This window comes from Buteo buteo, chromosome 1 (assembly GCF_964188355.1).
Source record: "Buteo buteo chromosome 1, bButBut1.hap1.1, whole genome shotgun sequence".
NCBI classification, from domain to species: Eukaryota; Metazoa; Chordata; class Aves; order Accipitriformes; family Accipitridae; genus Buteo; species Buteo buteo.
In genome coordinates, this window is record NC_134171.1 from 9,244,054 (window position 1) to 9,256,762 (window position 12,709).

At 36.8% G+C, this 12,709-nt stretch overlaps 1 protein-coding gene across 5 annotated transcripts in view; it reads left to right on the top strand.

Annotated features, from left to right (window-relative positions):
* NSD2 (nuclear receptor binding SET domain protein 2) overlaps nucleotides 1–12,709 on the top strand; it is a 105,164-nt gene that overhangs the window by 44,540 nt on the left and 47,915 nt on the right. For all 5 annotated transcript variants that reach the window (XM_075059121.1, XM_075058885.1, XM_075058963.1 and 2 more), the window contains one exon: nucleotides 12,246–12,411. In XM_075059121.1, coding sequence (XP_074915222.1) covers nucleotides 12,246–12,411 — 166 coding nt within the window. The remainder of the gene's footprint in view (nucleotides 1–12,245; nucleotides 12,412–12,709) is intronic.

The following is a 12,709-nucleotide window of genomic DNA, read 5'->3' on the forward strand; positions in this document are numbered from 1 at the left end:
GTCCCAAAGTAGGTCTGAGCTCTCTAACCCTAAGAACAGCTCAGTATGTGATACGGGCACATTTGAGCTTGTTCTGCGTAAGCCGGTTTGGGCCTACAAGTGGCAGTTTGCCCTTTTGGCATGGCTTACTGGCATGACTTCCTAGCACGGGTGCAGTAGCTCAGAAAAGCAGCAGTGCTGTGTCCAGAACAAACCTGGAAGTCCACACACTGTTATACTTGCTAGTTGGGGATTCCAGCTGTGTCAGATGTACATGATCCAAAATGTACCTTCCACATAGCTTCCTGTCCTGTTTTCTTGTAGCCCTCTTTTAGTATTACACCAGAAACCTGGCGGTTTGGTACTCTTTCTGCTCAGTAGAGTTTATAATGACTTTGCAGCAGCTACCTGTGGGGCAATTTAAGTTACTGGAGAAACTCCACTAGTCCTTGTCATGCGTATGCTGCAGTTTTGTCTTCACACAGAAAAACTGTTCTGGCCAACTCCATTATGTCCGATATCTACATAATGTTCTAGTGCCCTTCCCAGTGAATGGCAAAGATTTGGAAACCCAGTAAGGGTAGAACAGAAGCAGTCTGAGGATTAGCTGCTGCTTTTTATGCTTCTGTGCTAACTAAATACAGGAAGGTGGAGATGAGCAGGAACCAACAAGTTCCCTCTGTAAGATTGGAAAGCTGTGCTTATCAAATGTTTGATTATCCTGTTATAGCTCTTACAGCCAGATCCCGAGGTGACTTGTTTTGTTTTAATTTCCAAAAAAGTAAAAAGAAAAAATAAAGTCAAATAAATGTGCTTTTTCAGAAACAGGTCTTGCTTGATTGTTTATCATCATCAGTTATTAGGAATTTGTGGTCAAGTATGGTTACTGAACTTGTTATAAAATGTGCAGCTGAACTACCGCATGAGTCAGGATCTGTAGTTGTAGGGTAAAATGACTTGATTACTTTTTTAATAGGCTGTTCTTGAGGTATCAGATCCTGACTTCAGGTGAGTGATAACACAGGCAGTCTGGCTGATGTTGTCAGAATCCCAAAGGAGTAGGAGTAACCCTAAAAATCTCTTCTGGGTGATCCCTTCAGAAACAAGAGAAATAACTTCTTATCCTTTTTGGAAAGGTTTCTGAGCTACTGTTTTGCGTTAGCCATTAGTAAAGGATTATGTTTAGCTACGCCTTGAAAACTTGTTTGTGCTAAGCAGATCACAATGTGCAGCAGTAATTGCTACTTTGGAACTTTAAATTGTTTGTTCTTAACGCCTCATTGGAAAAGTATCTTAAAGAGCTACTTGTAGGTTAAGAAGCACCAAAAAGCATACAGCATCAAGAGTATGCTGGTTTGGGGTGAGATTAGAAGCTATGACTATTCTCAGAGTGGCTACAAAATTAATTACAGAACGCTTAAGTATTTGTTGAAGGCTCTCCATACCAGACTTCTTGTTCTTGTATGTAAAAGTGGCTGAATTAAGTACACTTTCTGCGTAAATCTGTCGTCTCAACATGTAATATGTAAATACATTATTTTTTTTCCTTCTTCATAAACACATTGGAGGAAGAACCCAAATTAAATATGAAATAATATCTTGAAGTGATGACAAAAAATGCTGTATAAGAATAGCTCTACTAACTTGGATCAAGGAGCCATTTGATTCAGCTCAGCACCTCAGCTCCAGGGTGAGGTTCAGCAGAGGATGCATCATGGAGAGTATAGACATGGTAAATCATGGAGTGATGCTCTTTTTGAATACATTCAGCCTCCAGCAGTTTGTGACTCAGGTTTCTAGAGCTGGTGACTTTGTATTTAATAGCTGTAGATGGCTAAATTCATGGAAGACAACCTCAGTTAGAGCAATAGAGCAGCTCTTTTTCCTTTTCAATTTGCCACCTACTTGTTTCATTTGAGTTTCTCATAATACTAGAAGTAGGGATCATGGACAAACTTCTCTATTACTGATAGTTTTATAGATTTCTCACAAACCTGTGCAATTTTTAATTTCAGCTTGAGGAGTCCTCATGTATTGTTCTACATACAGGAGCCATTCTAGAATGTTATTTCTTGTTACCATCGTTTATCTGAACTGTGATGACCTTTGGGTTCTGCTGTGTCTTTTTGAGAATGAGACCAGAACTATACATGACATTCAAGATACAGATGTCTTGTGGATACATACAGTGGCATGTTAATGATTTTCTATATTATTCTCAATTTCATTCTTTTTTCATCGTAAATACATAGCATTTGATTGATTCATGACTGCTTCTGAACACTGAGCCAGTTTTCTGTGGAAAAGAGCTGACCAGATGTAATGTAACTCAAATTCAAAGAATGTCAGCAACTGTTGCTTTGTTTCATACTCATCTTTGGTTTGTGCATTCCAGGACTTCTCTAATTTTAATTGGGTCTTTTGGGCACTATGATAGACATGACAGATCAAATAAAGTGGTGAGCAGGCCATCTTCAGGAAGGACTAGCTTCCCTTTACATCTCAACAGCAGACTGTGTGCCATAACACAGTTCAGAGGCTAATGACACATTTTTAGTTTAATTGTTTTTTATGTTGACCAGACTTATTCTCAGTCATTGCGCTGATAGTGTCATGACTTAAATGAATACTGTCATCTTGGCATCTCCTTTTCACATTTTATTGACCGTTACCGGTTGGTGTGGAAAGAAATTTGCTTGTTCTCACTGCTTTTCTGTCCAAGATATGGTGAGACCTTCCTGTTGCTCTGCTCAGTGTTCTACTTGACCAAAGTAAAGTATCTCTAACTTTTGTATTTAGCTGAGAGTTAGATCTACAGTTCAGCGTTATGTTACTTGGATGGATTTACAGGCAGATTTTTGGGAAACTTTAGTGATCTGTACCAGATGTCATTTCTGGCCCTTAAAGCCCCCTGTTGTCAAGAAAGAAAGATGCTTTGTAGTAACCCTTAGGCAAAGTAGCGAAAGCAAAATATTTTGATCTGTCTTGGAACAGTGCTATCAGCCCCCTTTACAAGTTTCCTTGTTCTGGCATGGATTTCATGTAGAGCGCATGAACTTTAGGACCTCCAAAAGAGGTCTTTGTTCACAGACACAAATTTTATGTTTGTCTATTACCATGTTTTGTTATCCTCCTATTATAAATAAATAGGTCCAACCAGGCTAACATTTATATTTCTGCTTTCTGCAAATACCTGAAGTACCTACAGGAGTTGTTCTCTTGTGCATCATAAAATGGGCAGTAGCTAAAAGTGTAAATTGTCAGCAATAAGGAATTAATTCCCTTCTCAGAAAGACAGTTCATAAAAATGCTTTTACTTTGGAAGCTCAGTGCAAGAGGGAAAAGTGGATCTTGCACAGACCATTGTTAAAGAAGCCCTGCTGCACTTGTATGAAGAAGGGAAGTGAATCTGTGGCCTCATAGCAGCAACTAATGCTAGAAAAGCTTGGGTTTGGTTTTTGTTGTTGTTGTTTTGGTAAATAAATGTCAACTCGAGTGTACGTTGAGGATGCTTGTGAAGAAGTAAAATAACTTGGTATCTTAGTTCTTGTGGAATTGGTACCACTTCGATCATGTGCTTCATGATGTTTTACTGCAACAACTGCCCTATTCATATGGGGTTGGGGTAATTCTGATTGGGGTTTCCCAGGTTTTCTGTACATCTTTATTGCTGAAAATAAGGAATGTTTCAGGAATATGCTTCAGCATTGCCAAATCAAAGTAATGTCTGTCTGTTTAGGTTTTGGGGGTCGGGTCGTGTCCCCCCCCCACTTGTCCCTAGGCTGATTAATCACTGATACTGTTTCTTTCATTTCATCTCTAGAAGAGGAGGACCTACCAGGTATGTGTAACAGCACAACCTGGATGGAAACCTTTTGTGCCTGCTTTTAGGTATGGGGATTAATTTTAAAGGTCTAATCTCAAAGGCAAAGTAGTACTTGGACTATGTCGAATTATTAGTTAACTAACAGAGCCCCTTTATGCCAAATCAGCATTTGTTCTGTTTAAGCCTAGACAGCTTCTTTCAGTAGCGTTCTTGTTGCAAAAAAGCTTAGTGATAAGTATCTGCCTTCACCAGAAGACAATGTTCTGTAAATCTAGTTGCCTGTTGGCAGTATTATCTGGGCTTGGTTTTTTCTGTTTTCCACTAAGAATATTAGGATTCAGAACATCTACCCATGCTACCTTGGATGTTTGTGAGCTACCAAGAAGAGGATATCTGTTAAGAAAATGTTTCAGGAAAACCCTTTCCTACTGAACTCCGTAAGGGTGTAGGAGAGTGCTACGAGTAAGGCCCTGATACAGATTCTGATCTTGAAAGTATGTGAAACCATTGTACATGCAGATAAAATACATATGGATATGGCATTCTGAAAATCTGTAGGTATGCTGAGATGATTTAGCTTTCATTCTGTTATCCTATGTGAAATTCATATGGAAATTATTCAGAAATAACTGTTTCCTGTGCCAAATGGCTCTACAGTTCTGCTTTTCCAGACTTCTGTAGCATCTCATATCCACACTGTCTTCTATACCAGGATACTACATCAAAAGTTTAGACTTTTGAGAGTGGGTAAAGATTAGAGAAGTTGGATGTAGGCAGAAATCTTTTTCTAATACTCAGTATAAAAGGTTTCATTCATTCTGATCAAACCTTATCTAATTTAAATACCTATTTCTGAAACATGGAACCTTTCAATAATAAGCCAGTAACTTACAATTTAAGAGGTCATCTAAATGTAAATGCAGAAATTCAGTAAAGCAGCTGAAAGAAACTGCTCTACATATTTTTAAGAAAGATCGAGGGTTGGGAAGTGTTCCAGAACTTGCATCTTACTGGATTTATCTGTGAATGATTGAATCTGTTTCTCTTCAACTCTTTACACTGAAAAAAGGGTTGTATCCTAGTTACTAAAATACCATGTTAATCTTATTTCTAAAATACTTGCTCATATAGTGTTTGTGTAAAGGAATATTGCTGATTTGGATAGACAGATTTGTTTTTAAATGTAAAAGCATCTTAAAAAATTCTCTCATCAGCTGGAGACTTGCTAATGAGGGAACCAAAGCCAGAAAAAAGAATTGAAATGTAACCAGGAGTTTAGTGGTTGATTTGAAATACAAATTTGAGCTTTTATCATGTTTTAAAATCCATAATCTACATTATGAATCTCTGTCTAAACTTAAATTGATTTTTATTATCTTCGGCTTGCTTTCCCTCTTGGAGGGGTGGGTCCTGTGTGGTGATATTCAACATGCTGTCCACGAACTGCTTTAGATGAGTCTGTGGAAAGAAATGGAGGAAACAAACCTACTGTAACAAAATTTATATTTGCTTTCAAAGAGCCTCAGCCAGCACAGAAAAGAAAAGTTTTCAGGGGATCTGTGAGTAGTGATTTTCTTCAGCCTTTTTTGTTGTCTTGTTTTATAGCATTAGCATCTAAGCACCGTGAAGAAAAATAAATAAATCCTGGTTGTGGCAGGAAGATTCAAACTTAGTGTCTTCTGCAAATGTAATTCTTCACACTGCCAGATTTGACCCCTTTTTAGTAATAGAAGAAAAGAAGTTAGTCGTTAGTAATAGAAGAAAAGAAAAGATAACTTGAAGAAATACATTTAATGTAATTGTTCTCAAAATTGAATTTGGAAAGTTTTAGTTAAATCTCTGGCTTCGTATAAAACAATTAGAAATCTGAAAAACTAACAAACCAACCCTCAGTATAGTTTTTTCTTTTTTTGTTTTGTTTTGTTTTTTGTTTTGATCTGGACTTTTCATGTCCACTTCCCCCTCAGTCTTTACCTTACTGCACCATATAATGTATGTTTTACGAGGGTGTTGCGGATTTAGTTGTGCAGAAGTTGATGCAATGGCTTTTTGAGGGCTGTAGTCTTTGGATGCTCTACTGAAGTGTCCCTTTCTGTTTTACTGAAGAGAGAACACTTTGCCAACTCATTGCTTTTTTTCTTCATGTTTCCTCATCCTTCTCTATTTTGTAGTAATAATCTACCATTTTCTCTTAATCTTCTTGCAAGGGTCTGGTTTACTCTTTAGTCTTCTGCTTTAAAAATTCTCTGTAGGCAGTGGTTTGCTGAATATGTAATTACACAGCATTCTTCCATTAGACAATAAACAGAATATAACAGGACAGAGTGGAAGAACTTACCTTTAATCGTGATACATTCAGTTACTTGTGGCTTGCTATCTAAGTGTACTCCCCCACATCCCAGAAGGTGGGAGCTATTTGGATAAGCACAGGGCCTCTAAGGACTTGTCCTTCTGGGATAAACAGATTTACTATAACATGTGAATTATAATCTTAAAAAAAAAAAAATAAAAAGAACACAGCACTAAGGCAGTTAAGTTTGTGAGGATACTGTATTTTTATAGGCAGAATCATTTAGAATGGGTGCTAGCCATTTCTTCACAGTCTTAAGTTGCCACCCTTTTCATTTGAAGCAATAGTGTATATTGAGGGTTTTGCATAGATTTTAATCAGCTGTAGTTGTAATTTTTGGTTTTGAAGTGATTTGACTTCATGACATTTTTGTCCTCAATCACAAGTGGGAAGAAGCCGTTTCTCTGTCCTGAGTGATAGGGCATCACTCATTGGGAAAATAGCTGCATCCCTCTATTCCTTTGCCTGAAGACTGAGTGGTGATTTGCCTTTTATCAAGTGAAATTCCTGAATTTTTCAGGAAGTAATAGCTTTCCTAAGAACATAATTGTGATGGTGGTTTTTCAAGGAAGAAACGTTTGGAACCGTTGTCTGATTATGTAGTTTGTTTGTTTGCTTGTTTATAGTGTCCTTAATCATTGATGAATTCAAGTGACAGAACAACATTACAAAAATAATTTTTTTTGTTCTGTTGCTCCTTTTTTCTCCAGACAAATCTACCACCTCTCCTGAACCTCCGAAGGGAATAAAGTTTGTTCTGCAACCACTTCCCTAGTTCTCTATCTTTCCTGATGGACAAGAGGAGATGAAACGTTTTTACTTTTATTTTTATTACACAAGTCCATGATAGAAGATAGCAGTATTAGTGGATGAAACACAGCCCAAGTAGATAGCAGGCCCAGAAAAATATACGGTTTTGTTCAGCTAGCAATGTTATCTTTTCCATAGTAAAGAAATGCGTTTGTCTGAAGTTTGTGTGTTCTGACTCTGATTCAAAGTACATTTTAATTGCATATATTATGTTTAGGGGCCTTGATTATTCTGTTTTAATTTCTTTGTAATGCTAGTAGATTGTTTTTTATTCTGGAGTGCAAGTGGACCTTTAGCAGTCTGTCTTTGTAGCATGGCCTTCTGTTACAGTGCAGTCCAGTGGAAGTTCTTCGATCCAGGATGGAACTGAATTGAAAATGAAAACAGAAAGGGAGATATTAGGTATCTGCAAGTTGTTCAGTATGTACTTCCCCATTATGTTGCACAGAGGAGAGCATTTACTGTCTTAGCTTGTCTTAATTGTTCTCTTTTGGTTTTTTTGTCCAATACTAAATTCTGGTGGTGTATTCTCCACCAATTCTCAACATTGTTCTTTATCTAATCCCTTTTTGACAATTTACAGTTAGATGAAAGGTTTTTTAATGATTTCTAAAGCTTTCCAAATTTGTATAGTGAAATAGTAGCTTTATGATGCTTAAGGTAATTTGCAATAATTTTGAGGGGCTATAATTCCTTGCACATGTATGCACACGTGCATATATACACAAAATAGATAATGATAATATTAGTATCTGTACCACAGATCGCTTTAAAGTGATAGTTATCTCAGTCTGACACTACCTAGTAAGCCTTCTAGATGTTTTCTAAAAAAAATTACCTTCGTCCCTTGTTTACTAAACACTCATCATGGTGTTTTCATAACAGAGTCTACAAACAAACCTAAAGCTCTTAGTGCAGTAAAGATGCTGCCCTCAAATGCATTTTTCTTTGATCATTTTAAGATAGTTTTAAGCTTTGAAATTACCCATCACTCATGGTGTTTTCTTGTCTCGTTATATTCATTAGTCAGACCAGAACTAAATGGAAACTGATTGGATTCTTTTGATCAGGTGTAGGCAAAGTTAATTAAATACCAATGTTTTCTGTGGCCAAACCAGTTCTTTGGACTGGCAGAATGCTGACAGCAGTGTCATAAATTCTTGTCAATCTGCCTGTCGCTCATTGCCTATGAAAGTGCCGAGAGAAATGACAATCAAATCTGTGAAATGTTAAGGGAAGAGGAAAGGCATGTTAAATATTATTTTCTTTTTTTGGTCCTTTTCAGCCTGTTGCAGCTGCTGGCCCAGATGAGTTTTTAAGGATGCTGGTACTCTTCAAGGCAAATTTCTCACAGAAAAAATCAGTTGCAATGAGGGAATAACTCCATTCCACACTCTATGCCCCCCTGGACAAAATAAACTTAAAATCCATCTAGCTGCCTTTCAGAGCAAGTCTTTCATTAGGATACTAATGCAGAAAGTCAGGAATTTCGATGTTTGCCATGCTGAGTAGTGCAGAGCCTGTCAAATGGCCTGCTTATTCAGGGTCAGGACTGGTCTGTGTGGGAGTCATCACCTCCTCACCCAGGCTTTGATTGCCCATTTACATTTACGTAACTTCTCTGCAGTCTAGTGTTTGAAGAGGGAAAAAAAAACAAACACCTGGAATTCCTTCCCAAAGTAGAAAAGAAATACGATCACAAGCTGTTTCCTTCTTCTCTTTAGCATAACTGGTTTAAAGTTTGGGGCTAAGGTGATTGAGGTGGTAGTTATCTCAGAGGCTGCAGAGCTTGCCCGTAATTAAGGAAGGAGAAGGAGGGGAAATTCTGCTACTAAATGTGTATGTGTTTACTTCTGTCAAAACTGCAGTAAAAAGTAGTGGGATGGGGCATACACAGAGCAGTCCAGACTTATTTAGTAATGACTGCAAGCAAAGACTGTTCTATGTTCCCCTGCAGCACAGAAAGCCTGACAGGATTTACTTTGTTGACATTTATGGGTAGGAGATCTAATTAAAAATGAGAACAATTTCAAGAAATAAAAAGTCATCAAAAGACACAAACAGGCAAAAGATGAGGGGAAGATATTTTAAAATAGTTTGATTTTGTGTGACCTTCCCTTGCTTTATAGTTGTGCACTAAACCAGTAGTCTCCCATCTTAATTTGCTTGCTTAAGTATCATCACAGAAAGAATTGATCAGCTATTGCAGGAGGAGGTATTCCCCGTCTTCTGGTGCATTCACCCAGACCACCAAAAGTGTGCTTCCAGTCCTGCCTCTCCATCTTCCATGGGTGCACTGTCAGATGCCCTGTTGCCTGCCTACATATTGTTAGGAATCAAAATTTGCCTAAACAATAATTCCTGTTTTCTTCTGGAGGAAAAAAACCTGCAAGCCAAATTACTTTTTTCTATACTACTTCGTAACTTGAATGGTGATTTCCTATTCTTAAAAATTGCAGTGTACAAGTGTCTCATAAAGAAGCTCCAGCTCTCATTGCATGAGAACATAGATGCCATCAGGGGACTGGGTGGCAAATTTGTTTAGAAATGGTCATCCCATCCCACCAATACTTCAAAAGCCAACCTGGATACTTAAGTAAAATCTATGCATACTTAGCATTTTCTGATGTTTTTAAACAATTTAAATACTTAAGCATTTAATGCTATGCTGGCAGTTTGCAAAAATGTTTTTGAGAGGAAGTATTGAAGAGACTGTTGATGGCCTACAGCTGTTTGTCTCAGAAGTACATGCCAGGAATTTCACCTCACTGTTTACTGTTGAGATACCTATTAAATAGATCAGAGTAATTCCTAGAATGAGAAAACAAAACTAAACCAGTATGATGTGGGAAAGTAAGATGGAAGTGAGCGAGTTCATGGTGATATTTTCTATAGGTTTTTAAATAACCTCATATGACAGCTCTTAAAAAAATTATGTATATAAAATTCTGTGCTGTATTTTGCCATTCTTTTAAAGTATGCGCACTTTATCCATAGAAGAAAACATAAATACAACAAGCGCTGTATAGATAAACCTTGCAGGTTTTATCAGAGCGTGTCGTTTTCAAGTTTTTTATCACGATCCAGTATAGTAAAAGAATTCTGGGCATTTTTTAAATTTACAAAGTGCTTGTAGATATATTGAAATGCGATATTCACCCCTGTACTGCCACCCCTTTTAGATTATGCTGGAATAAGAAACACTACTAGAGCCTTTTCATTATTCCAGCCAGCTCCTTCTCAGACTGTAGTTGTAAATCTTTGCAGCTTAGTTGCACTTTCTGAAAAATACAGGGACTTGTAAATTAAAAATGAGATTCAGAATCCTGAGTAACTTTCATATTTCTGAAAAGTTAACTTGCTGAAAAATATTTTCAGCCCACCTATTTAGTTTAAATGCTGAAGTCAGTTTGTGTGTGTTAGGATTAATGTTTTTCCGGATCTGTTCTCGGCATATGTATTTCTTAATTTTTAGCTTTTAAGCATAACTTTTCATGTCATGTTTAACTACTAGAAGAAGCATTTGATTTTTCACATCTGCTTGGAATTTTTTATGTCTATTAAAAGTGCTGGACTTGAGGCAAGCTCAGCAGGACGGGTTTTCTTCTGACAGTCTTATAGAATCCTTAGAGAGCCAAAAACCTTGAGATATGGGAACATGGCTCTAGCTGGAGGCGCATAAACCAAGTCTGAATTCATCAGAAAAGCTGAATCACTGGATGAGTAACTGTCTCTAACAATCAGATGATATAGCATCATGTGTGTTTACCAGACATAGCTTTAAAAGCTTTGAGGAAAGGAGTTTCTGAGTACATTAAGCTTTATTTTTTTTGATTGGATGTACCTCTATGTTTGAGTTGCAAAAAAATCTCTATGCTGTTGCAGCACGTCAAAGATTTTTGTTGTTTGTGTTTAGAAAATAACATGTTATTAGTTATGGTAGTATTCTCTGGATTTAAAAATCTGTACAAGGTAACCTGATCTATTTTGATTCAACAGAATGCTCCAAATACTTGCTTCTGCATTCTGGATTTCCAATTTCTAAACAGTGTTCGTTCTTTCCTCTTGCCACTTTCCATTAATTAAAACAGAATTTTGCTCCAGCTCTAACATTAAATCCAGTGAAAGCCTGAAGCTCCAGTCTGCCTTCTGTATGTTGAGCTGATGAACACAAGATGAACAATATAACGTTGCATATAAATTTAGTACTAGCAAAACAAAAAAGCAAAAAAAAAAAAAAATAAAATTTCCGCAGGTATCTGTAATGATACACATTCTGTGCTTTCTTACATCCAGAGTTAGTCCTTACCTAGATTAAGGCGTTCATTATTTATATCAAATAGAACAGATGAAGCCAAAAAGACAAAATGTAACTAACTTTGTGAAATAGGTTTAGTTGGTGAATAAATGTCTGTGTTGCCGAACTTTGTTACGATGCAGTAAAAACATGTGTCTATCGCAGGGGAACACAAAACTCCCTTTTAGTTAAATCTATCCTTTGAACTGGAAATAGTTCTGTAATTGTTTTTCAATAGCTAAAATAGCTTTAGAGCACCAGCTGAGCTCTCGCAAACATTTAGTGCTAGAACTGGAACAGAAAAAAAATCTTGCAAAAGGGTGTGGGGAAGGGTTCATGTCACAAATTCTCAGTATGTAAAAAGACAGCTGAAAGATGCAGAGTTTGGGTTTTTTAACTGGTTATTTATGCAGTTTCTATTCAGACATAAAAACAGTATTTCAGTCTATTCTAGTTCGGTATTTTTTTATTATTATCTTTTTAAATCTGCAAACGCAATTGTGTGTGTAGTGCTTAACTTGATTAATAATAATCAATACAGAGGGAGGTTAGCTCTTCCATATCTACACCCACTGCTCAGTTAATGTGTTTGAAATTAAAGTAAGCCTTCCTGATGGTCTCCCAGCAGTTATTTGAAAAGATAAAGGCAAACCACAGCTTACTTGCCAATATTTCAAACTAAAAACAAAAACATAAACGGAACTTGGAATTTTTTTGCTGTGAGAGAACAAAAATTATGACTTGAAGTTTTTATTATACATGAACTATAATTACTGCTTTTTAGCAAACATGATAGCTCTTTATTCTGAACTATTTATTTCCCTCCTTCCATTACCACTCTGTGTTTTTACGTATAATGAGAATGTTAATACGAAGTGTAGTTTTGTTGTTTATTTTTGTGTGCTATTTAGTAATCCTAGTGCTTATCTGAAGAAATATGGTGATAGTTTGGTGGTTTTTTTCTTCTTTTTTTATCTTTTAAGGCTCCTGCTAAGAGAGATCCAACTCAAAGTACCGTCAAAGAAGACAAAGTCCATCTGTTGAAGTATAATATAGGAGATCTAGTGTGGTCAAAAGTATCTGGTTTTCCATGGTGGCCATGTATGGTTTCTGCTGATCCTGTTCTCCATTCCTACACTAAACTAAAAGGTATGTCAGTGATACTACAAACATCCAGATTTTTTAAGGTATACATCACTGTTATTTTGGGAAAATTCTGTTCTTCGTTTTATCTGTTCAGTTGTATCAGTAACTGAATCAGCTCCTTGTTGTCAAGAGGAATGTTAAAATCACGTAAACACTATTCTTTGGCATATAGCAGACAGAGCTTTTTTTCTCTCTGAACATTCTCCAAAAGATATCAAAATTGTGGTCTATGAAACTTCGGAGTCTTACTAAAAAGATTATCTGATGGCACTTTCCATTTTTTTTTATGGAGATGCTTGGA